The sequence below is a fragment of the Lynx rufus genome, unplaced genomic scaffold (assembly GCF_022079265.1).
Source record: "Lynx rufus isolate CCGP_SWC_20201006 ecotype Redwood Valley unplaced genomic scaffold, mLynRuf1.p SCAF_14, whole genome shotgun sequence".
Taxonomy (NCBI): domain Eukaryota; kingdom Metazoa; phylum Chordata; class Mammalia; order Carnivora; family Felidae; genus Lynx; species Lynx rufus.
Genome location: NW_025814828.1, coordinates 60,186,774 through 60,214,530, shown reverse-complemented (window position 1 = coordinate 60,214,530; position 27,757 = coordinate 60,186,774). Strand labels below are relative to the sequence as shown.

Sequence of the window (27,757 nt, the reverse complement as noted above, 5' to 3'; positions counted from 1 at the left end):
TCTTCAGAAAGAGCACAGCCCTCCCATAACACCTTTTGTCCTCTAGAACTGTGAAACAATAGATTTCTATTGTTCTGAACCAACAGGTTTGTGATACTTTGTTACAGAAGACCTAGCAAACTAATATACCCTAACTCTAATAATCTAAAACCAATGATTTTCAAGCCTGTCAGTGTAGTCCAAACCTCTTTACTGAGATTCCTACACACATATACAATGGCTACTTAGACATTTCCGATCTTTCCAAAACATCTGAGAATGAAACATGTTCAAAATGACACTAATCATTGTAACCTTACTGATGAAATTTGCTCTATTCCTGAATTTTTTCTTTATGAAGGGTATCACATTCTTTAATGCCTCCTTTCTTCAATTCCCATATCCAATCAACCAGTAGGGTCAGTCAATTCTACCATTTAATACCCCTCTGGTAATGGTTAATTTTATGGGTCAACTTGGCTGGGCCACAGTGCCCAGATATTTATTCAAACACTATTCTGGATGTTTCTGTGAGGATGTTTTGGGATGAGATTAACATTTAAATATGTGGAGTTTGAATAAAGTTGATTGCTATCCATAATGTGGGTGGGTCTCATCCAACCAGCTGAAGGCATGAATAGATAAAAAGTTTGACCTCCCCTGGGGCATCTGGGTGGCTAAATCAGTTAAGTATCTGACTTCAGCCCAGGTGGTGATATCAAGGTTTGTGGGTTTGAGCCCCACATTGGGCTCTGTGCCGACAGCTCAGAGCCTGGAGCCTGCTTCTGATTTTGTGTCTCCCTCTCTCTCTGTCCCTCCCCTGCTAGCACTCTGTCTCTCTTTCTCTTCTAAAAATAAATAAACATTAAAAAAAATTGACTTCCCCTGAGAAGGAATTCTGCAAGCCAACTGCCTTTAGACTTCAACTGGAACACTGGCTCTTCCCTGGGTCTATCCTGACACCTTACTCTGCAGGCTTTGGACTTGCCAGCTTCCATAATCACATGAACCAATTCCTTTAAATAAATCTGTCTCTATATATCCACATCCTATAGAACTCAAATATACCTCTTATTGGTAACTTCTCTAACCTTACTACCACTGAATTCAGGTTGTCATCATCTCTTGTCAGGATTATGATAATAACTTTATAACCACTGTTGTCACAGGCCCTTCTCTTTCCAATCCATTTTCTATGCTTTTGTCAAAATGATCTAAGAAATCTATCAAGCATATCATTTTTTCCATTTATAAATACTTATAGGCTTCCCATCGCCTTCAGGGTAAAGGCCTTAGCATAGCCAAGGGAATGCACCATCTGCCCCCTACTTCTTCAAGACACCTTTTTTTAAGTTTATTTATTTTTGAGAGAGAGAGAGAGAGAGAGAGAGAGAGAGAGAGAGAGAGAGAGAGAAAGCATAAGTGGGGGAAGGGCAGAGAGAGAGAGGGAGAGAATCCCAAGTGGGCTCCATGGTAATGCAGGGCTCCATCCTATCTCATGAACAGTGAGATCATGACCTGAGCAGAAATCAAGAATCAGATGATTAACCAACTGAGCCACCTAGGAGCCCCTTCTTCCATACTCTTATCTCACTATTAGTCCATGCATAAAAGGGAGTAACTTTTAGTCCTATTCTACTGACTCCATCACCTTTTAAGCAAGAACTTCCTATGAATACCCATTGCTATTCCTAATTGAGTATCTTCAGTCAGGATCAATTCTTTTCATCCTAATTATGAAGTCTGTTTGCTAAATTATGTTGATGCTACTCTTTTTAACCTTGGTTTTTAACTTTTTTTCTTCTTTTAAAATGTTGTTATATTTATTTCCTGGGATATAAAAGATAAACTATTGGAAATTCCTAAAACATTTGATATATTTTAAAGGTATAAAGAATATTTTTGTAAATGGTGTGAGAAAGTGGTCTAGTTTCAACCTTCTGCATGTTGCTGTCCAGTTCTCCCAGCACCATTTGTTAAAGAGGCTGTCTTTTTTCCATTGGATGTTCTTTCCTGCTTTGTCAAAGATGAGTTGGCCATACGTTTGTGGGTCTAGTTCTGGGGTTTCTATTCTATTCCATTGGTCCGTGTGTCTGTTTTTGTGCCAATACCATGCTGTCTTGATGATGACAGCTTTGTAGTAGAGGCTAAAGTCTGGGATTGTGATACCTCCTGCTTTGGTCTTCTTCTTCAAAATTCCTTTGGCTATTCGGGGCCTTTTGTGGTTCCATATGAATTTTAGGATTGCTTGTTCTAGTTTCGAGAAGAATGCTGGTGCAATTTTGATTGGGATTGCATTGAATGTGTAGATAGCTTTGGGTAGTAAGAATAAACTTAATGGTGTAGACATCATTTCAGAAGATTAGCTATTAAGAGACATTACTACAAAATAATTGGTAATGGTTAATCATTATAATTAATACTTATGATAAAAATAATAAATTTGGCCACAGACTGCCTAGATTCAGATCTTGATTCTATCTATCTCTTACTGACTGTCTCTGTGAACTTGGGTAAGTTACTTAACTTCTCTGTCCCTCAGTTTCCTCATCTAAAAATGAGATACTAGCCCTTTCCTATAGGGTTTTATGAGGATTAGATATGTTCGTATATGCAAAACTCCTGCAACAGTTCCTGGTGCATAGTGCTACATGTTAGTAGTTGTTGCTAGTTATTATTATTTGACAATGGCATTTATAATTGCAAAGATTCTATAGCCAGACTACTTGGATTCTAATCTTGGTGATACACTTCTCATTTGTGTGATATTGGGCAAGTTCTTTAATTTCTACAAACCTCAGTTTCCTCAACTGGATGAGGTAATGACAGTACCTACTTCTTATGTTATGAAGATTAACTGACTTAAAACATGTCAAAGTCTTAGAACAGTGCTTGGCACATGGTCAACATTACACAGCGCTTGCAATTTTTACTGTCACTATATTAAGAAATAGGTGGTCCATATTAATCATGTTCTCATATCTTGTTCAGATTTTGTTTTGCTTTTAAATTCTCTAACCCTCAGTGGCAAAGGCTATGCTTTTTCTTAATTTTTATTAACTTTTCAGAGTGTAGCTACCTGGTGCCAATCACTTTATTTACCCTCTCTTCCTAAAAAAGAAAAAAAAAACCCACCAATAATGTACAGTCAATCTTACTAACCAAGAAAACAATTTACTTTATATTATGACATACAGTATCTTTGTTCTTAGGCTCTCAGTTGATTAAGACGTCTATTTTTGGGGCGCCTAGGTGGCGCAGTCGGTTAAGCGCCCGACTTCAGCCAGGTCACGATCTCGCGGTCCATGAGTTCGAGCCCCGCATCAGGCTCTGGGCTGATGGCTCAGAGCCTGGAGCCTGTTTCCGATTCTGTGTGTGTCTCTCTCTCTGCCCCTCCCCCGTTCATGCTCTGTCTCTCTCTGTCCCAAAAAATAAATAAACGTTGAAAAAAAAATTAAAAAAAAAAAGACGTCTATTTTTTTTCAACTTATAATAGTACTGTCAATATCTATTATGACTTGTAATGTTCAAAGCCCCAAGGAAAACTGTTATTACTGTGTTGTCAACAGACACGTGTCAACAAAATGAGATCAGAGCCATAGGGCTCATCTCCCCATACTTCTTTTTCTCTTTTCATCTCACCCGCTTCTTTCCTCACCACTGCATTATCCAGAACATAATATGATATAATTTGATAAAATAAATGAGGGCAAAGAGACCATTTCAACAATATATTACCTTGCATTGATTCTCAAAAATCCTGAGTGCCCAGTATATGGTGATAAAAAATATAGATAATGTCATGAGAGAAATTTGACACAAATAACTAATAATATTGTGAAATTTCTACACAAAACATTTAATTTATAATCCAAAATTAAGTGAAATTACTTTATTTAAAATTTTTTAAAGTACTTCATACCTTTGTTTATATCAATGAGTTGTTTCTTTTTCTTCTGGCGTTCTAACTTTTCTTGTTCAGCTTTCTCTTTTGCGAGCTTTGCCCTCCTAGTCTTCTCTTCCATTTCTTTTCTCTTGTTGTTTTCTTTCACTGCTTCCTATACAAAGTTAAACACAAATCCTTCCATTACTTATATGTTACAGAAACTGTGCAAGTTAAAAATTATATATATACATACATGCATGTGGGTGCTCAGAGATGGTAAAATATTATAGCAGCTTCAAGGTCCATATATATACTTTTGAGAGAAACAAATAATTCGAAGACATCCCTTTTTGAAAATAATTGGAAATAACTCAGGTTTTATATTTTTTTTTTAGTTTTTAATTTAAATTCTACTTGCTTAAAATACAATGTAATATTAGTTTCAGGTGTACAACATAGTGATTCAACACTTCCATACAACACACAGTGCCCATCACAACAGGTGCACAATTAATCCTCATTACCTATTTCACCCATCTCACCTTCCCTCTAGCAACCCTCATTTTGTTCTCTATAGTTAAGGGTCTGTTTTCTGGTTTACCTCACTGTCTCTCCCTCCCTCTTTGTTCATCTGTTTCATTTCTTAAATTCCACATATGAGTGAAATCATGGTATTTTCCCTTCTCTGAATTATCTCACTTAGCATAAAACTCTCTAGCTCCATCCATTTTGTTGCAAATGGCAAGATTTTATTCTTTTTCATCGCTAAGTAATATTCCATCACACACACACACACACACACACACACACACTCACACGCACACATATCACCTCTTCTTTATCCATTCATCAATTGATGTACACTTGGGTTGTTTACATAATTTGGCTACTGTCAATAATGCTGCTACAAACATCAGGTTGCAAGTACCCCTTTGAATTAGTAATTTTTTTTATTCTTTGGGTAAATACCTAGTAGTGCAATTGCTGGATCCTAAGGTAGTTCTATTTTTAACTTTTTGAGGAAACTCTACACTGTTTTCCAGAGTGACTGCACCAGTTTGCATTCCCACCAACACTGTAAGAGGATCCCCCTTTCTCCACATACTTACCAATACCTGTAGTTTCTTGTGTTGTTCATTTTAGCAATTCTGACAGGTGTAAGGTGATACCTCATTCTAGTTCAGATTTGTATTTCCCTGATGAGTGATGCTGAGCATCTCTTCATGTGTTTGTCAGCCATCTGTATGTCTTCTTTGAGAAAATGCCTATTCATGCCTTCTGCCTATATTGTAACTAGATTATTCATTTGTTTTTGGCGTGAGTCTTTATAACTTCTTTATATATTTTGGATATTAACCCTTTATCAGATATGTCATTTGCAAATGTCTTCTCCCATTCCACAGGTTTCCTTTTAGTTTTGTTGATTGTTTTCTTCACTGTGTAGAAGCTTTTTACTTTGATGAAGTCTCCATAGTTTACTTTTGTTTTTGTTTTCCTTGCCTCAGGAGACATATTTAGAAAGAAGTTGCTACAGATGATGTCAAAGAAGTTAGTCAAAGAGGTTACTAGCTTTGTTTTCCTCTACAATTTTAACAGATTCCTGTCTCACATTTAGGTCTTTCCTCTATTTAAAATTTTTTTGTGTGTATGGTATAAGAAAGTGGTCCAGTTTCATTCTTCTGCATGTAGCTGTCCAGGTTTCCCAACACTGTATTTTTCTTCTAGAACCAAAGAAAAGTGACTTTTCTTTGAAAAGACTTTTTCCCATTGGATATTTTTTCCTGCTTTATGGAAGATTAACTGACCATATAGTTGTGGGTTCATTTCTGGGTTTTCTACTCTGCTCCATTGACCTATGTATCTATTTTTGTGCCAGTACCATACTGTTTTGATTACTACAGTTTTGTTTTATAACTTGAAGTCCGGAATTGTGATACCTACAGGTTTGCTTTTCTTCTTCAATGTTGTTTTGGCTATTAGGGTCCTTTGTGTCTCCAAACAAATTTTAGGATTGTTTGTTTTAGCTCTGTTAAAAACGCTGCTGGTATTTGATAGGGATTACATTAAATGTGGAGATTGCTTTGGGTAGTATAGACATTTTAACAATATTTGTTCTCTCAATCCATGAGCATGGAATGTTTTTGTTTTTTTTTTTTTCAACGTTTATTTATTTTTGGGACAGAGAGAGACAGAGCGTGAACGGGGGAGGGGCAGAGAGAGAGGGAGACACAGAATCGGAAACAGGCTCCAGGCTCTGAGCCATCAGCCCAGAGCCCGACGCGGGGCTCGAACTCACGGACCGCGAGATCGTGACCTGGCTGAAGTCGGACGCTTAACCGACTGCGCCACCCAGGCGCCCGAGCATGGAATGTTTTTACCTTTCTTTGTGTCATCTTCAATTTCTTTCATCAGTGTTTTATAGTTTTCAGAATACAGGTCTTTCACCTCCTTGGTTTTTTCCAAGGTATCTTATTGTTTTGGGTGTAACTGTAAGTGGTATTGATTTCTTAATTTCTCTGTTGCTTCATTACTGGTGTATAGAAATGCAACAGATAATCTGCAGATTGATTTTGTATCCTGCAACTTTCCTGAATTAGTTTATTGGAATTAGTTTATTGGTTCTAGCAGTTTTTTTGGTGTCTTCCAGGTTTTCTATATAGAGTATTATGTCATCTTCAAATAGTGAAAGTTTTGCTTCTTCTTTGCTGATTTGGATGCCTTTTATTTCTTTTTGTTGTCTCATTGCTGTTGTTATGACTTCCAATACTATGTTAAATAACAGTGGTGAGAGTAGACATCCCTGTCTCTTTCCTGACTCAGTTTTTCCCCATTGAGGATGATATTAGCTGTGAGTTTTCCATATATTGCCTTTACTATGTTAAGGTATGTTCCCTCTAAACCTATTTATTGAGGGTTCTTATCATGAATGGATATTGTACTTTGTCAAATGCTTTTTCTATATCTATTGAAAGGATCATATAGTTCTTATATTTTCTTTAATTAATATGGTATATCACATTGATTGGAGAATATTGAACTGCCTTTGCAACCCAGGAATAAATCCCACTTGATCACGGTGAATGATTTTTTTAATGTACTGTTGGATTCTGTTTGCTAGTATTTTATTGAGAATTTCTGCATACATGTTCATCATGGATATTGGCTTGTAGCTCTCTCTTTTACTGGAACCTTTATCTGGTTCTGGTATTCGGGCAATGCTGGCCTCATACAATGAATTTTGATGTTTCCCTTCCTTTTCTAGTTTTTGGAATAGTTTGAAAAGAATAGGTATTAACTCTTCTTTACATGTGAAGCCATCTGGCCCTGTACTTTTATTTGTTGAGATTTTTTCATTACTGATTCAATTTCTTTGCTAGTTGTTGGTATGTTCTAGTTTTCTATTCCTTCCTGTTTCAGGTTGGTAGTTAATATTTGTTTCTAGGAATTTATCCATTTCTCCCAGGTTTTCCAATTTGTTCTCATACAGTTTTTTATAATATTCTCCTAATATATGTTGCATTTCTGTGGTGTTGGTTGTTAGGAAATAACTTAGGCTTTAATTGTCATAACCTGGAGTGGCAGAAATTTAGGGACATGAATGTTCAAAGGTTTAACAATAAATATGTTTTTTCCATTGCTGAAATATGAAATAGTTTTGATACACAAGAAAAGGTTAAATATGAAAATATGGTTTAGCAAGTATTTTAACACTTTATTATACATCTTTCCTTTATCTGCAAAAAAGGAATAAAAAAACTACCTCATAGGATTTTTGTGAGGAAAAATTGCATATACTCATAAAGTGCATAGAACAGTAGGTCTATGATGATGGTGGTGGTTGTGGTAGTGGTGGTACCAATTACATCTAATGGTGAAGGGCATGAAACAATCAGCTATGTTATCACAGGAAGAAAATACCTGAAAGTTTAACAGCTTATTACATGCCAAGATCTTTAGAAATTCTGAGGACATATTTCAAGCTATTGTTTGATGTATTGTATTTTACAATTTTTATTTATTTTTTTAAAAAATGTTCATTTATTTTTGAGAGAGAGAGAGAGAGAGAGAGCAAGCAGGGAAGGGGCAGGGGCATGGTGGGGGAGGACAGAGGATCCAAAGCAGGCTCTGCACTGACAGTAGAGAGCCTGATGCAGGGTTCGAACTCATGAACCATGAGATCATGATCTGAGCCGAAGTCGGATGCTTAACCGACTGAGCCACCCAGGTGCCCCAGTTCGTCTGATATATTTTATATAAATTATTTGTGGAACTCAAATGAATTAGTATATTCCAGTAGGTGGTATGGGAAGAAAGTTGAAATAAACTGATCAACTAGTATAATTTAACTTTTTTTTGAATTCAGAGAAGTCACTAATACAAAGACATACAAACAGCAAGTTCCTTCTATCAAGCTATTTTGGTTTATTTTCTCCTATTATTATTGACTAGATATACATCATAGCATATATGATTTTAACAAAACTACTTTGTTCCAGAAACCCTAAAGAAAAAGACTCAATAACAAGAATACATCTATCTACAAGGCCTTTCCTGGAGGTGTCTATATTGACAATTGTTTTCTTCATAATAAAGACACAGTACTTTTTACAAGTTCTGAAAACATTTTCTTTTTCTTTTGATTTTTTTTACATTTTTTAACGTTTATTTATTATTGAGAGACAGAGCATGAGCAGGGGAGGGGCTGAGAGAGGGGGAGACACAGAATTGGAAGCAGGCTCCAGGCTCTGAGCTGTCAGCACAGAGCCCAACGTGGGGCTCGAACTCACAAACTGCAAGATCATGACCTGAGCCGAAGTTGGACACTTAACCAACTGAGCCACCCAGGTGCCCTGAAAACATTTTCAAAAATTCTCCTCACTTACAAGAATTATTGATATGCCTCCCTTCTTTTGCCTCCCTCAGGCTAGTACCTCCCGTATTAGGCTAAGAACACAAAATGATCTGGCTCATACAGACAAAATTAAAGACTACCACTTAAGTTGGAATGATAGAATCATAATTTTAGAACAGTGTTTCTCAATCTCAGCACTAGTGTCATTTTTGGCTGGTGTAATTCTTTGCTGTGGGAGCTGTCCTGTGCATTGTAACATGTTTCGCAGGACACGTGATGCCAGTAGCACACCTTCCTAGCTGTGACAACCAAAAATGTCTCCAGAGATTGCCAAATGTTAGGCAGGTGGAGAATTACTAACCTGGGGGGTTTCATAGAGATAATTTATACAAAATTACAAAGTACATACTCTGTTGAACTCAGCTTCTTTTCAAATACGTGGAAAATGAGTTCCAAATAGTTTAAATAATGGCTCAAGGTCACACATTTATGTAAGTGAAAATTTTGGAATAGAAATCATGTCTATTTACTCCTGGTTTAATGTTTGTTGCATTAAGGAACAAAAGGCAATGTGAATATGACACCAAAAGTATAAGCATCCAAAGAAAAACATAGATTAATAAGGCTTCATCCAAACTAAAACCTTTTACCCGTCAAAGGACTCTGTGAAGAAAGTGAAGAAATAACACACAGAATGGGAGAAAATTTTTGTAAATCATATATCTGATAAGGATATATAAAAGATCTTCTAACTCAGTAATAAAAAGACAACCCAATTAAAAATGGGCAAAAGATTTGAATATTTCTTCAAAGATATATGTATCTATATCTATACCTGTATCATCAATAGATATCTATGAATCTATAACATCTAAGAAAAGATGTTAGACATTGTTAATCCTCATGGAACAGATAATAAAAACCAGAATGAGGTACCACTGCATGCCAATAGGATGGCTACAATTTAAAGAAGGAAGAAAAAGAAAAAAACAGATAATAACAGGTGAGGATGTGGAGAAATTAGAACTCTTTGCATTGCTGACGTGAATGTAAAATGGTGAATCATTTTTGGAAAATTGTCTGGCTGTTCCTTAAAATGCTAAACAGAGTTACAATATGACCCAGCAATTCTACTCCTACATACATACCCAAGAGACAATAAAACACACGTTCATAAAAAAGACTGCACAATAATAGCAGCAGTATTCCTAACAGCCCATAAGGAGAAACAACTCAAATGTCTATCAATTGCTAAATAAACAAAATATAGTATATATCCATACAATGGAATTTATTCAACCATAAAAAGAATGAAGTACTGATATATGCTGCAATATGGATGAATCTTAAAATATTCTGCTAAGTGAAAGAAATCAGACACGAAAGGCTGCATATGAAATGATTACATTTATATGTGATGTCTAGAATAGGCAAATTCATAGAGACAGAGAATAGATTAGTGGTTGCCAGGGGATGGGGGGTGGGAAGAATGGGGAGTACCTTCTAATGAGTATGGGGTTTATTTTGGGGTTGATCAAAATGTCTTGAAGTAGATAGTGGTGATGGTTGAACAACCTTGTGAATATACTAAAAACACTAAATTGTATACTTCAAAATGGTGAATTTTATATATAAAATTTATATGTAAATTATACCTCAATAAAAATTCATAAAATTTTTAAAAGATGTTTGAGAAAGGCAGGATTTAAATAAAATTACAACTTAGAAAAAAAGACAACATGAAAAGGCAACATATATTCAGAATTTGATACAAAAAGTTGTATGATCTTCGGTAAGTAACATAAGAGGAGGTAAATAGTAGGGGAGAGAAGGAAGGTTAGTGCTTATGTGTATTTTACTACTGGTCAAATCTCTGATCTGTTAAACAGTTACCAACATCCTGGGTGTACTGTTCAATTATCAATCTAAAGAGTTGTTTAGGTGCTGAGTGCTGTCATTTATTATAAAGATGAAAAAAATGGTAACTTGCTTTTGTAGTACTTCCTTGTTCTGATAATAAGAGCTATTGCTTAAAATTTTTTTAACATTTATTTTTTAAAAAAAAATTTTTTTTCAACGTTTATTTATTTTTGGGACAGAGAGACAGAGCATGAACGGGGGAGGGGCAGAGAGAGAGGGAGACACAGAATCGGAAACAGGCTCCAGGCCCTGAGCCATCAGCCCAGAGCCCGACGCGGGGCTCGAACTCACAGACCGCGAGATCGTGACCTGGCTGAAGTCGGACGCTTAACCAACTGCGCCACCCAGGCGCCCCTTTAACATTTATTTTTGAGAGAGAGAGAGACAGAGAGGGAGCCACCAGGGAAGGGGCAGAGAGAGAGAGGGAGACACAGAATCCAAAGCAGGTTCTAGGCTTTGAGCTATCAGCACAGAGCCCGATGCGGGGCTCAAACCCACAAACCGTGAGATCATGACCTGAGCTGAAATTGGATGCTTAACCAACTGAGCCATCCAGGTGCCCCAGTAACAGCTATTTATTAATGGAAATTTATTATGTGCAGGTGTTTTAAATAAGTAACTTTGAATCTTTATAGAAAACCTGTAATGTAACTATTATTTGTGATTTTGCAGGCGATGAAACTTAGGTTCAGGTAATTTAAATGAGATGCACAAGGTTACATAGCTACTTAAGTGGCAGAACAACATATGTTCACTTATGCTACCACAATGTCTTCCAAGTAGAGTTCCCTGATAAAATATAAGATTCTTCGTTAAATTTTAATTTCAATATCAGATGAATCATATATAATTTTTAGTATAAGTATATCCCACACATACCTAAGTGGGCATTGGGTATTGTGTGCAATATACTTAAAAAGTCATGTACTATTTGGGGCACATTAATATTAAAAAAATATTCATGGTTTATGTGAAATTCAAATTTAACTGGGCATCCAGTATTTTCATTTGACAAATCTGGCAATCCTATCTCTAAGACTGTTGACTTTTCATAAGCATCCTCTCATGGACTAAGATCATCTAATGAAAACAGTAGAATGATTATAAAAACATAAAAATAGCTCAAATCTACACTATATTTGAGAAAAGAAATGTTGATACAGATTACTGATAGGCATTATATGGTTCATGAACTTGAATCATACTATTTCTATACCATTCTCCATATATTTATTTCCTGTTTCTTGACAATAGAGTAAAACCAAAAAAGGAAAAAAAAATATATATATATAAATCTAAACTGACGCAATTGGAGGTATAAGAAAATAAGTCAATACTCATTATTAAAGAATCACCAATGGAGAAATTTGGCATATGTGAATTGGATAAATTTCTATACAAAATGGGGGCTTGTCACAGGCATTACTAAAACATGAATGTAGATTTAGTAAATGATGAAACAGATGAAATAACGGCCCAACAGTTTACATCTTACGTGTTTCAGGAAAAGATTTAACAACAAAAGAGCTGCACAATTTGAAATGGCATCTGTAATCCTAAAGAGACCAAAATGGAAGAGGAAAATAATTTCTGTGGTTTGGTATTAATGAAAATGCATGAAGCATCTACAAAGGCATATATTTTTCAAGCAACATAGACTGTGGAGTGAGATTTTGGTCCTGATATCACCATTTCTGTCTTCATGAAGAGGCTTCATGTTGAAAATAAGACCCTATTCCTCTTGATGTTTTTATTCTTTGGCTCTGGCTTTAGAAAATTGGAGATGGGAAACACTCTCTCTTTCAAAAAAAAAAAAACTTTAAAAGAGAAAGGAAAATCGTAACTATAGTTTCATATCGACAATCTTTAGTTTTACTAGAGTGAAAGAAAAGAAATTCTCAAGACTTTAACTCTCCTAAAAATGTAAAAGCTTATGAGCTAAGGAGAAAACTCCTTTTGAGGGATAGGATGTATTCTTTTCATCCTAAGTCCTACAAAACAAAGCTCAAAATAATTAAAAGAATAAAAGCAACAGGAGTAAATTTATATTCAGGTTTTAAAAAAATCTCTTAAGTAACTGACTGTGATTAACAACACTTTATATTTGTCAAGCATCACGGAACATTTTAAAACACTTAGTCATGAGTACTTAAGCATAATTCTCTAGGAAGCATCAATCATTATTTCTTAGGGTTGGGAATGCCAACTGATTAGATTCTTTCAATGTACAGAAATGTGTTCTTTTCAAAGGATGCTAATTGAGAAAGTGTGTTGGTGGTAACCTCAGACAGGATAAATATGTACCAAAAAAAGCTTCAGTTTTACCAGCATATCTATTTTTCAAGAGTCAGTAAAAAGTACAATAGGAGCAAAATATAACAGAAAATGTCTCTAGGATTTACTGCAAAATATATTCAGCAACCTAATTTTAAGTCTCTCACTGAAATCTCTATTGTCTTCCTGAAAATATGAATTAAAAATCTTATTTCCCTTGTGCATAATTAACAAATGAGACCTATGGGCTAAAAATGTCGTATGGAAAAAAAAAAGCTCATGTAAATGCTAAGACCTCTCATTTATTCCAATTAAGTTTTTTTTTCTGAATTTGGAGTTCTTTTTTGTTTTTTATAACTTATTATCAAATTGGTTTCCATACAACACCCAGTGCTCATCCCAAAAGGTGCCCTCCTCAATACCCATCACCCACCCTCCCCTCCCTCCCACCCCCCATCAATCCTCAGTTTGTTCTCAGTTTTTTTTTTTTAATTTTTTTTTCAACGTTTATTTATTTTTGGGACAGAGAGAGACAGAGCATGAACGGGGGAGGAGCAGAGAGAGAGGGAGACACAGAATCGGAAACAGGCTCCAGGCTCTGAGCCATCAGCCCAGAGGCTGACGCGGGGCTCGAACTCCCGGACCGCGAGATCGTGACCTGGCTGAAGTTGGACGCTTAACCGACTGCGTCACCCAGGCGCCCCTGTTCTCAGTTTTTAACAGTCTCTTATGCTTTGGCTCTCTCCCACTCTAACCTCTTTTTTTTTTTTCCTTCCCCTCCCCCATGGGTTTCTGTTAAGTTTCTCAGGATCCACATAAGAGTGAAAACATACGGTATATGTCTTTCTCTGTATGGCTTATTTCACTTAGCATCACACTCTCCAGTTCCATCCACATTGCTACAAAGGGCCATATTTCGTTCTTTCTCATTGCCTTGTAGTACTCCATTGTGTATATAAACCACAATTTCTTTATCCATTCATCAGTTGATGGACATTTAGGCTCTTTCCATAATTTGGCTATTGTAGAAAGTGCTACTATAAACATTGGGGTACAAATGCCCCTATGCATCAGTACTCCTGTATCCCTTGGAGAAATTCTTAGCAGTGCTATTGCTGGGTCATAGGATAGATCTATTTTTAATTTGAGGAACCTCCACACTGTTTTCCAGAGCGGCTGCAGTAGTTTGCATTACCACCAAGAGTGCAAGACCGTTCCGGTTTCTCCACATCCTCTCCAGCATCTATGAAAACTGGTTCAGAAAATTCCAAGAGACTCAAATGCCTGCTTCATTCATGTGAGGCCTATGTTAAGCAAGCATCTTCCAATCTTGTGATACTTCAAAACAAAACCACCACCATCAAAACCATTTCTTGCTTCTATCGTCCTCAAAGGCTTATTAACCCACTGCTAACTGCAAAAGCACTTTGCAAGCACTGTGATCTGAATGAAAGCTAAAGGTATATTTGAGAGATGGAGAAGTGGAATAATTACGAAGGGAAATGGATCTTGGAATGAGATAAACCTGGTTTCAATTCCAAGCTCCCATTACTTATGCTAAAAGCTATGTGTCATTGATTAAGTTAGTTACTTCATCTCTTTGAGCTTTAGTTTCCACTAAATACAGACAGTTTTCCATATCTGTAGAATGGAGATACTACTACTCAAATTACTTTGAGTACTTGGGTGTTAAATAGATTAAGGGAAATAATGTTTATATAAAACACTGAAGACAATGCCTGGTGTAGAAGAAATGCTCCATACATGGTGGCATTTATTATTAATAGAAACATCTGAAAGTTTGAAAAGTAAGAATCTGGCCATTAAGACACAAATGACCACATATGTTTGATCTATGACTAGAAATGTAGCATATTTTGATAGTTTACTCTCATAAGCATACTGGATATGATTTTTTAACTATAATATATTATTAGCATTTAAGGTAATTTAAAAATCCATATATATCACTATCACTTGGCATTTATTAAAATAGAAATTTATTCTTTTCTCCTTTAGGTTTGGTATCACCCTAGGAACTTGCGTGAATATACTTGGAAAGGCTTGTAATTCATTACCATATTGAAAGCTGTATGAAACTAGAGTCACATAACCTTAAAAAATGTACATTAGAAATGTCTTGGTGAACAAATTGGTAACTCTGGTGCCAGAGGCATACTGTGATCACACTGCTGAGTATTTCTCTATTCCTCAGGGATGTTAGGATCCACACACGATACTAAATCAAATAATTTGGCAACAATATAAAGAAACCTGGTATGTATTATATTGAAAATCTTTTCATACACTAAACATGAGCCACTAAGGTATTATTTTTAATGAAAACTCAACAAAACAGGTGAAATTCTCTCCACATTTTCTATCTTGAACTGTCCTAGCATCTGATTCTATCTTGGCTTTAACTCAACTGTGTTTTTCCTTCTTTCTGTTTCCTGCTAACCCTTTCAGAATTTTACACTGTTTCTCTTAATTGCCTCTTTCTAAAATAACATAGAGTACTTAAAATTTAAATTAAAGAATCACTGACATAGATACTGTAAATTCCTATCTTTCTTAGATAAATATAATTCTAAGGCTTTATTTTTTCATGCATCTTATTGATAGTATTTCCAAAACATTCCTTCCCAGAATAAAAATAATGAGAAAGAAGCCTATTTATTTTGTTCCTCTGAAATCAGGAACCATAATCCAAACATTCTAAGAATAGCATACCCCTATAAACATAGGATGGCCTTTAGGAACTGAGAAATCTGGCTTAAATCCTAGCTAATGACTATCACACTTTATCCCTTAGAGCCATTTACTTAACTGCACTAAGTCCCCTTTCCTGATCTGTGAAATACCTGTACTTCATAGTGTTGGTTTGCAATTTAATGAGAAATTGCATATAAAGCCATTAAGTACTGTGCCTTGCACATAGAAAGTGGTCAATGAATAGTGGTGGTTATTATATTATTTCACACTGGGCAATACCAATGTCCCATGCAATTCAGGATCTGTACTCCGTTTCTTCCAACCCAGGAACATGTCCATATATGTGTAGACTGGGGAGAAGGAAGCATTCTTTTTGATAGGCAAATCTTCCAATACCAGGTAAAAATAGGAAGAAATGAAACATACACACTCACAAACTTTGAACAAACAGGATTTGCCTTCCTGAGTCATGAGAAAAAAAGATTTAGATAGAATGAACAGGAAGTTTTGGGGAAAATTTTTTATGTTACTATACCATACTTGACAAATCTAAGAAACAAAAACATCACAGAATGTTTTGCTAGGTGTACTAACAACGAAATTCACACATCATCTTAAGGTTAAACACATCTTATGGGACTGTGGCATAAACTGAGAAGTAAAGTTTTCTAAAAGAAGGCAATGGACTTATTTTTGGTGTTATTGTTTTTGTTTTTTAACATCTGTAGTTCTGACATCAATCTGAGAAAATGAAGCATACATATACTCTAAGAAAAGGCCATTTGGCTTAGAAATTACAAGTTTGCTCTTATTTCTCTATGAATATTTATCTCAGAATGTGGTATTCACTTGATCTGCCTAAAGGTTTATGGAAAGGTCAGGTGAATTAGCCTACACTCAGTCCTCTACCATAATCCTTGCTAAACTTTCTTATACTTTTACCATCTTTACCCATAAGAGGCTGCTTGCTAGCCCTGATGGAAAATCATCTGCTGGATGATTCCAAATATAAGATAAGAAGAATGATATGACCTTTTTGCATTTGTGGGGGTGGGGGTGGGGGTGGGGGGAGGGTGGTTCTCATTTAATTCCAGGCATAACAGGAGGCAAAATAGGTAGAGATGGAAAGGTTGTTTTAGACTAGTGAACCAGAGTTATGGCAGCAATGTCCTTTCCCTGTCCCAGAGACGTCCTGGGCATGACAATGAAAAGGAAATATGATTCTGCATATGAGACCTTTTCATCACCGTACAAAAGAAATTTTCCTAAAAAATTCTACTACTTCCTTCTCTTCTACTTTGCTTCATATAGATACCTACATGTTCTTTCCTTGAATTGTTTTGGCTACCAGTGATACTTTTGCAACTTTCTGTGCTTACCTACAACCAATGACAAGAGCTGTTGGGAAAAACAAATCCCAAATGTGTGTTACCACTAAGTGATGTGTAACTTGGTCCAAAGTCCCTAATTGTTAGCACAACTGGGAGAAAGTCCTAAAGAATACCAAAGGTACTAGCAAATCAGGTCTCACATACTTTTCCAGATCTTTCTCACTTCCATTTTAGAATAAGCATGCCAGGTTACAAATGGAAAGTTAAAATGCGACCCAAAATGAAATTTTCAGCATTGAACAAAGAACTGAACAATTACATTATGAGAGAAAAAAAACACCCACAATAAGATGGCAGCAATGATTCATTAGGTTTTTCAACTGCAGCTGGGGACAATTTAAGGCTTTCCATTAAAGAAAAGAACCCTATTCTTTAATTAACATCAAATAACATTAGATATTCCTTTCCTATAGTTTCATTGTGTTTAAAGGGCATATTGGATTGAAGGAGTCATGCTCAGGGCAAAGAATTTCCAGCTATAGAAACTATACTCTGACAGTCAATACCTCTGAAGACTTTATCAGCAATGTAATACAGATAAATATTTTCTTTCCCAAAGATCTCTTATGCAAGATCTCATGAATACTTCATCAACCAATCAATTACATTTGTAACTGAGAAGTGTAACTTTCTTTTTCACTAGGGTAATTGAAAGCTTGATTAGCTTGCTCAAATACTTAGGTTTCTCAGTAACAGGCACTGAACAAATGTATTCATACTGTAGTTAGATGGAGGCTAAAGTAGTGCTTATTAACCTATGTAAATACGGTATGAATCACAGATGTATAGACCATAGGTAACCTGCTAAACCAAGTCAAACAAAATAGACACTTTCTGCCTTTTTAGGTTATGTTAGGAGACATTATTATGAGATATTATGTTCCTTCCTTCCTATAGACCAGTGTGTTTTCTCTCCATCTCCTTTGTAGACGATACTTCCCTTTCCCATCCTTTAATTTTCCCTTTCCCCTAAAGCTCTATTCTTATATCTTTCCCCCTCTTCCATCCACTACCTGTCAGTCAGAGAATTCATCTATTCCTACTCAGAGGTGAAGAAAAACAGCCCTTCCAATAGCCTATAAGGCCTTACATGATTTAGCCCCCTGCTACCTCTCTGACCTCATCTTCTCCTGGGTCCTTCTATTCCAGCCCATGTCTCCTTCCCTCAGCACCTTTACACTTGTGATCCCTCTGCTCTCAGCACCATCAAGTATCTGCTTAAATGTCTCATTAGTAAGTCCTCCCCTGATCACCTTACATAAAATGACCCCTAATACACTTCCTAGCTCCCTCTTCCCTACTGTAGTCTTCATAACATAAAAGGTCAAAACCTAGTTAAACTTTCGATACTCTCCATATTTTCTAAGAATTAGTAGCTGGAGCCAGTCTGTTTACATAATAATAGTTTCCAGCCTGGGAACTTTCAAAACATTAAATTACTAAGAACATCTTTACACATAGTTCTCTACCCACCTCATTATTTCTTTATAGGGGAGAATCTTAGTGACCTTGAAATAAGCATTATCTACCTTCAAGCGGTGGTTTTCTTCCTAATCAAGCATAGGTTATGGTTCACTGACCTTTACATTTATTTTCTTAAAAATGCCAGTGTTTAGTGTTTCTGAGGTCTGATATCCATGACATTTGTCACACTGACACAGCTCAACACTCTGCAGTGAAAATTCACTTGTGTAGAGATTAATATTTACACAGAACCTTCAAAGTTAAAAGAAGTGTTCTAATTTTAAAAAATGAGACCTTTGTTTTGAATAAGATATTTGCAGGATCCACAAGCATTAGTAATACACAGGTTTTCCAGTGATCTTTCAGTTTAAGACAAAACCATCTCAGGTTCCGGTGGAAGGTTTACATGAAAAGTTCCTTTAGTTTATTTGTATAAATGACTTCCTTTTGGCAGAGGAGAGACTCAGAAGAAACTGATATGCTGCAGGTGAGGGAGCCAGTTAAATGAATTCTACTACATGTTCACTGAAGTAGTCTTCCTGTATTCAGCACAACCACCTTACTGTTGAGCCTCCTTAGGAAACAAAAAATTAATGTATCTTTCCAATGCTGTATATATCTGGAGGTTTGACAGATGAACAGATCGTTGTACACCAGTGCAGCCATGAAGAATATCTCATGGGTAAATTATTAAAAATGAGAAGAAAGAAAAAAAGACTGTTATGTGCAAATCTCCTTCGATATTAAACTTGCAGTTGGTTACAAAGCGGTCATGCACCGATAATGAAGGCTGGCCGTGATCCCCAAGGCCTTCTTTTAAAATTTGCCTTCCAACTGCAAAACCATGTGATCTGAAGTTGGAGGGAAAACTGCCTCTCCTGTCACAGTCCATTAGAATGCAGAACTCTGATTAGCTAGAATTAATCTACAATCTATAGCATTGAAAAGGTTTTCAAATGCTGCAGGTTTCCACAGACACATTTTTTCTTAGTAGGTATTTAAGTATCCCCCTTTTCCATCTAGGAAAGAAAAACAATTGAATTGACATGTTTCTATGGACCTCTACTTAATTAAAATCTGCAAAGCACTTTGAGTGGCTATATGAAGTTAATTTCTAGCTTTTTTTTAAAATTTTATTTTGAACCAAATAACAAACTGAAATTTTAAGGTCACTGATAGAATATTTTAATGGGAGGACATCTTGGGGAGGCATGGGTGTGGAGAAAGGACAAAACAAGTGGTATGTTACAGGGCTAAGGGCTGAGTTTACTGCCTTATTACTGTCACCATCTTAGAAGATCGAAGAGGCAGCACAATCAATAAGGTTTTCATAAGACCAATTTGGGAGGGTTGAAAAGCACCTTGGAGACTTAGATAAGAATATCAAATTACCTTGACAAGTAGAAATATAGACTCAGAACAGGAAGGGCCCTGAAGAAATGCTTGCTGTAGTCTTCTGCTTGTGAATAGGGTTCCATGACCTCCCTCAGGAATCTGTCCTGATACTTAATCACTTCTAAGAGAAAATACTTCCTTATGTCTAACTAAAAGCTGTCAGTTTCTTAAGCCCTTATCTTGTCTATTGGCTGCTGAGAAATAGAAACCTAGTCAATATCTTCCTTAAAAAATGCTTCACGGAGGTATAAGTTTTCCACAGGAACCACTACAGTGACTGAATTCCATAAAAGTGAGGCTAATCCTCAAATGCAAAACAGGGGAGTTTTTCAGCTTGTAGGGTAAAGGGTGGGGGGAGATAGGGGTCAGAGAGTCCCTCGGGAAAATTTTTTTGTTGACTCCAAATTAAGCCATTCAATACAATTTCTAGAGAATAACAACTCTCTCATAGAGATCTTTCTATGAATTCAATGATATTTATGTTTTCCTGTGAGTCTTCTCTACTGGTGGGACATTATTTTGTAAATTGCAGCCTCCTCCAACCTCATATACCCTTACAAAAAATAGACTAAACTGGAAACAATACCCTACGAGATAGGGCTAACCAATATCTTATATAAAAATATTCCCAGTTTCCCATGCCTCAATTTTCCTAACATATCATAGCATTTGTTTTGTAACATTTTAAGGTGCAATTGTAAACTTATAAGATTGGTTCCAATATATCTGTTGAAACTATGAATACTGTTATTCAGATAGCCACCTTGGGAAGCCATAAACTTATTTTCGTAAGAGCCATTACTTTGTGATTATACTTCCTCCTTCAGAATTGACCTCCAAGGGGCATCTGGGTGGCTCAGTTGGTTAAGCATCTGACTCTTGATTTCAGCTAAGGTCATGATCTCCAAGAGATTAAGCCCTGAGTTGGGGCTCCACACTGGGCATGGAGCCTTCTTGAGATTCTCTCTTCCTCTGCCCCTCCCCCCACTAGCATTCTCCACCCCCTCTCAAAACAAAAAAGAAAAAGAATTGAACTCTGAATCAAATGAAATCAGTCTCATTATTTTAGGTTAATAATAATTTTGACCAGAGATTTTGTTACCCATTTCAATCATGTATCTTGTTCATAAAACTTGGTTCAATATAATTTTTGGCTGTTTGCAAAATGCAAACCCTCAAATTGCATGGATATAGTAACCCCGAAAAGATCTAAAGCATAGGCTATATAACCCTTAGGGAAAAACCAAAATAGGCATTTTCAAAAATATTTAGGGCAATGTCATTATCTTTCAATTAAGATAATGAAGAGGGTAAAAGTCCTTTGACTCTACACATTTCTGGTTTTTCTTAAAAAAAAAAAAAATAGCCACACCTCATATACTGATGGTTCATGGTTAGTACCCTTCCACTAAGAATCAAAAATCTTTTTCTAATGAACTTGTGTATGTTCTTGTTTCTATGCTACCTGGATAATGCCTTTAATTATTTTATATTTTACTAAATCCTAACTGAACTGGATCCTATTTCTGAAGGAACATACACATCCAAAAATAAATTATATGCATGGTGCTCCTGGCACTTAGGAGTCATCCAAAGAAGCACACATTCTCCAGTGTTAGTGTTAGTCCTCTTTTAGCTAATGTCTAAGACTCACTCACCTGGAACACTGTCTTACTATCATTTGAAATAGTATTCTAGAATCTAAAGTCTAGATCCTATTTTTTTTTACCAGCCAAAATTGAGAATGAATGTCACAACAGAGGGAATCAAAATCTTAGCAAATAATAGAGACTTCTTTCTCTTGGACTATAAAGGCACAGGTTCTTTCACAGAAGTAAATTAAAATGGTTTTGCTCAATTTACTCTTCACAAAGCTATCTTGATTGCCATCAGAACTCTTAGGCTTTTCTAAGTAGAAAGTGATTGTTTGATGAGTTGTCCTACTTTCCAAAATATTGATATCCTTCCAGTAATTATGGGGTAGCACCTTTCCCTTTATTAATGTTGTCTGAACAGTCAGGGTAATTTTCATATGTAGAGAAATATATATAACTCTAAACAACAAGTACAATCCAAGCAATACAAATAAAAAAGGGAGCACTGATGAGACATGGAAAGAATGACAACACAGCCCGTAGAGGTTACAACAGTCCTGAAGTTAACTTGATACTTCCATGCTATGTTATTGGTAAAGAACATGTCATTTTCATTAATTAGAAGAAAGACTGGGGCACTTGACTGGCTCCTTTGCAAGAGCATGTGACTCTTGATCTTGGGTTGTGAGTTCAAGCCACACACGGGGTGTAAAGATTACTTAAATAAATAAAACTTAAAAAAAAATAAACCGTGCAAGAGGATTCCCGTTTCTCCACATCCTCTCCAGCATCTATAGTCTCCTGATTTGTTCATTTTGGCCACTCTGACTGGCGTGAGGTGATACCTGAGTGTGGTTTTGATTTGTATTTCCCTGATAAGGAGCGACGCTGAACATCTTTTCATGTGCCTGTTGGCCATCTGGATGTCTTCTTTAGAGAAGTGTCTATTCATATTTTCTGCCCATTTCTTCACTGGGTTATTAGCACTGCTAGGAATTTACCCAAGGGATACAGGAGTACTGATGCATAGGGGCACTTGTACCCCAATGTTCATAGCAGCACTCTCAACAATAGCCAAATTATGGAAAGAGCCTAAATGCCCATCAACTGATGAATGGATAAAGAAATTGTGGTTTATATACACAATGGAATACTACGTGGCAATGAGAAAAAATGAAATATGGCCTTTTGTAGCAACGTGGATGGAACTGGAGAGTGTGATGCTAAGTGAAATAAGCCATACAGAGAAAGACAGATACCATATGGTTTCACTCTTATGTGGATCCTGAGAAACTTAACAGGAACCCACGGGGGAGGGGAAGGAAAAAAAAAAAAAAAAAAAAAAGGACGTTAGAGTGGGAGAGAGCCAAAGCATAAGAGCCTGTTAAAAACTGAGAACAAACTGAGGGTTGATGGGGGGTGGGAGGGAGGGGAGGATGGGTGATGGGTATTGAGGAGGGCACCTTTTGGGATGAGCACTGGGTGTTGTATGGAAACCAATTTGTCAATAAATTTCATAAAAAAAAAATAAATAAATAAACCTCTCCTTCTTCATATTATATTGGAGACCTGAAATCTGCTTTACTAACCATCACTACAAGGTGCACTCATTCTTTCTTGTATATAATGTTAATGTATCTGTTAAATATTTAACATGCATTCAGATATCCATATATTTCTCTTGTTCACATTTGTTTCAGTTTTGGCTTAGTTTAATAGTGTCTGAAAAAGCAGGCATTATGTTGGGTTCACTTGCTTAAGGTGTGATATTATATTTAGATAAGCACTCTTAAGTATAAGGTAAATATAGCACCTAATACAAAGTAGGAGTGCAATAACTATTTCTTAATGAAGACAGTGATGATTAATTTAGTGTAAATACTAGCTTAGCACATGTGATAACAATGTTCTTACTTGGGTTTATCCTTTTTGACAGTTTGGCCTTTTTTTTAAAGGGTTGTGCTTAATTTATGGGCAGAACAGCTCTAAGGGCAGAGACAGATTCACCATGAAGCTAATGAAGCAAAAGCAATCAGGACTTCTCACTTGCATGGGAGGGGTGCTGGCAATATGTTTACCTGGAAATGTATTTTTGTAAAATTTGTAGAAGAAAGTTATTTTTTATATTCTTTTCCTGAAATGATTTCTCCTAAACTGTATAAGCTCAGGCCTCACACATCTGGCTCTTCCTCTGTTTAAGGGATATATAAAAAACTGAAAAGACGTCTGATGAAGAATAAGAGAAGTGCTAAAAGTTTGGTAAATGCCACACCACAAACACAAGATGGATAATTTAGCTCAGGGAAAATAGGATTAAGGATGTAACTATATCCATGGACATGAACTGGGTATTTACTGAAAGGACAAAGCTTATTAGGTATCTTTCACATTTTCAGGAGTCAGAATGATAGGGCCTGAATTCTTTTCTAAGAAACTGATAATTAAAAAGAACTTTACAGGAAGGATGGCAAAACAGTAGAATGAAGTAAAGTTATAAACCTTCTTTCCCTATCAGCTTATTTGAAAGACTAGCTAGTTAGGTGATAAAGGGGTTGGAAAACATGCCAGAAGCCCATAGGGAATTCCTCTGTTTCTTTCTAGGGTTTTTTGAATCCATAGGTGTACTTGTCTGAGTCATTAGTTTATAAAACATGAAAAATAAAATGAATATACAATGTCATTACTGTCTGTGACACCATGAATCTGGGGTTCATATAGCCAGAAAGAGTTGATCTGTGAAAATATCTGAGAACGATATTATAGTGTGATCATTTCAAAACTGGGTTTGGACGGAATAGACATTGGAACCAGATATTACTGAAGATCCTCTTTTCAAAACTAGAAATAATAAGGACACTGTTACATAGTGATTGCATTCTGGGAAACAAGCCATTCTGTGTGCATATGAGCACTGCAGCTATATTCCACAGTGTAAAACACATCTCAATTGTGATTCTATTCTTGGTCATGATCTAGATTTGGTTAAATATCACTGCTTACTTACTGATGACAATGTCCTTTTCCTACTATACTAATATTCTACTGACCTCTTCTTTATCTCCTTCCATAGTATGCCATTATTTATAGAGGATTTTTCTTGATAAAAGGTGGAGTCTTGATAAGAGGAGTCTTCTTTGATAAAAATTCAAAGACAAATGAGATACATTTACTCCAGTGGAACTCGCAGCATAAAGAAAAGGGCAAGTCTGCCTATCACCAATTATAATGAGTTGGGTGTTACAATGCCACATTAACAACATGATATGAACATAGGGAGAAATTAATTTTCCTTGGAGCTGGGGAAGAGATACTAGTAAAGATGTAATGGAGAAAACAGCCATTGAATAGAGTCTTGGAAGATGAACATGATTTCATCAGTGGAAGGGAAACTGTGAGCATTGCAAAGGAAAAGGATAATGGAGGGCTGCTTAAGACTTTACTGTCACCTATGGTAGGCCATTACAGATTTCTGAGAAGATGAGTGTCCCAATGAGACCTATGTTTTACAAAGAAATATTTGGCAGTGGTAAAAAGTTTGGGAGGGTGGTTAAGACTGAAGTTAGGATGACTAGAAATATTATTGCTGTAGTTCAGGGGAGATACAATAAATACCAAAACTAGAGCAGTTAAAGTGAGGATGATTCAGGCAGAATTGAAATGAACTGGGTATTGAACAGATGTGAATAGTGAGGGAAAAGGTAACAAGTCATTACATTAATCAAAACAGAGAATATGGAAAGAATTTGGGAAAAAAATGTAATGAATTATATTCTGAATATTCTGAATTGGAGACACCTGTGGGAAAATCTAGTTAGAGGCATGTAACAGACAATAAACTTGAGTCTAGAACTGAAGAATAAGATTGCAACTCAGAAAAGAGTATAAACCATGAGAATAGATATGAACTTCACTGGAAAAATTATGTAGGACCAACGGTAGACCCTTGGTAATGCTCATAATTAACACTGACAGATAGGGATCTAAAGAAATAGACTGAGAAGATATTTCTATCAAAAATAAAAACCAAAATCCTGCCCATGTTATGACAAAATATTTTCCCACTAATGAGGCTGTATGTGTATTGCACTATATGATAGAGTATGGGGAGATTGTAAAGCATATATTGTGTACTTAATATAATATATGCACTAAGTGTTTTTTGTCTCCAGGGATGCATAAGTGGGATCAGGACTATTGGTTAAGCATGACCTAGGTCTCATACACTAAGCCTGGGGTTAACTCCTGCAGTCATCCTGCCTGGCATGCAAGATGCGTGGAGTAATTCTGCCTCAGGGGCAATATATAAAGAATTAATGACACCCAGAAAGGAAAGGGAAAATCAACAGCCAAGTTGATACCACATCTCTTCCAATTAAATTCCTGACTCCCGTCTTCTCAAAAGCTCTCCCCTCATAAGGAGGGACTGCATTTGAAAGTTAAAACACAAGAGACTGTATCTGTTTTGTATGATCTCCCTATCAGAATCTCACCTTAACATCATCCTTTGTATGTTCCACATTAAGGATCTGCATGCTTTTTCTGTAAAAAGGGCTGGACAGACTTTCAGCCTGTGTGGCACATGGACTCTCTCAACTACTCAGTGCTGCCATTATAGGGTGAAAGCAGCCACGGGGCGCCTGGGTGGCTCAGTTGGTTAAGCATCCGACTTCGGCTCAGGTCATGATCTCACGGTCCATGAGTTCGAGCCCCGTGTCAGGCTCTGTGCTGACAGCTCAGAGCCTGGAGCCTGCTTCGGATTCTGTGTCACCCTCTCTCTCTGGCCCTCCCCTGTTCATGCTGTGTCTCTCTCTGTCTCAAAAATAAATAAACATTAAAAAAAATTAAAAATAAAAAAAAAAGAAAGCAGCCACAAATAATTTAAAAAATGGACATGGTATTGTGTCCAAACCACGTTATTTACAAAAGCAGAGGACCGGCTGGATTTAGCCCCTAGGTCATTAATTGCTGATCCCTGGTCTATATCCCAAGAGAAGCCATTACTAAATGATACAAATCTTTAAAACAAAGATCATAAAGCTGAATTAGAAGACCACAACAGCCAGGTTAAGTTGTAGAATGTCCTTGATGGGGGAAAAAAATCCTACACCCAGGCAGAATTAGGTAGCTGCCTATAAGACTTTCTTTCAGAGGTTCAAGTAAGTCTGCCCTTCTCTTAAATATTTCCTCTGTCAGCTAACCATGCTGTAAGAAGTTCCTCACAGTAAAATTGCTCTGCTGGATTAAGGCATTTTCCTGAATTTAAAGGGCACATATGTAGTACAGAATAAGTGATACATTAGTACTGCATTAGATTATCAGATAAACTAGCTGACAGCTGACAGAGAACAAGGACCAGGGTGAAAGGAATCCAAGATAAACTAAATATCTTTGTAAGTTCCTTGTAATTTTTCATATTTTTGGCACTAAAAGTATACTTTTACTAAAAGTATCTTTTGTCAGAGCTTCTGGGTCTAGAAACTCATATTAGAATATTAATGTCTATCATCTTTGGGAAAGAAGTAGTCACTGAGGTTGAATTAGTATTTGTCTGAGGCACTGTTTTGCTCTGTTTTGTTTTCTCTTGAAAAAGGACAGGTGTTAATTTACTTAATTAACAAGGACAAGAACCATAGATTTAGAAATAATATTAGGAAAAGGACAGACATCTTCTCATTAGTTTCTTTTAAGTTTTGAATTTGACCCATGTCTAAAAGTAGGGAGTGTGCTATGCTTCTAGGTAAAGATCATGTCTGCATATCCTCCATATTCTAGCAAATAATGCTAAGATTATTGAACTGAAATGATAAAGCCTTTGGCAAGATTCCTTCTGTAAAGTGGGCCGGAATTCATTTTTATTTTTCCTATGCCATAAAAGGATATACAGCCTGAGAAACAAGTTTGTCTAAAAATCATCTAATTTCAACTACTGAAGTCTTCTAAACGGGAAAATTCACTGATTCCTATACCTGAGGGGGGAGGGGGAAACTATAATGCCAAAATCTAAATCTAAAATATTGATTGTAGAAGGAAATCTATGACTAATGAGGAAACATCTCAGCAACTTTCATGTGGTCATTACATTTGGTGCAATTTTTTTCTTTACATAGCATTTACTATGTTTTAAACCATAATATAATTTCCTAATAATTATATTTATACTTTATTGTATTGTTCTCCCCATTCACATTAAGCTTAGACATTTTAGTAAACAAAACAGTGATGAAGGAGGAAAAGAATAAGCAAAGAAGCTGGAAAAGCAGGGCTTTCTTTTATAAATTTACTCCAA

General features: G+C 36.2%; 1 protein-coding gene across 1 annotated transcript in view; it reads right to left on the bottom strand.

Moving 5' to 3' along the window:
• DIAPH2 (diaphanous related formin 2) overlaps positions 1-27,757 on the bottom strand; it is a 1,004,420-nt gene that overhangs the window by 217,673 nt on the left and 758,990 nt on the right. The window contains exon 25 of the mRNA XM_047076289.1: positions 3,902-4,037. Within this exon, the coding sequence (XP_046932245.1) occupies positions 3,902-4,037 (136 nt within the window). The remainder of the gene's footprint in view (positions 1-3,901; positions 4,038-27,757) is intronic.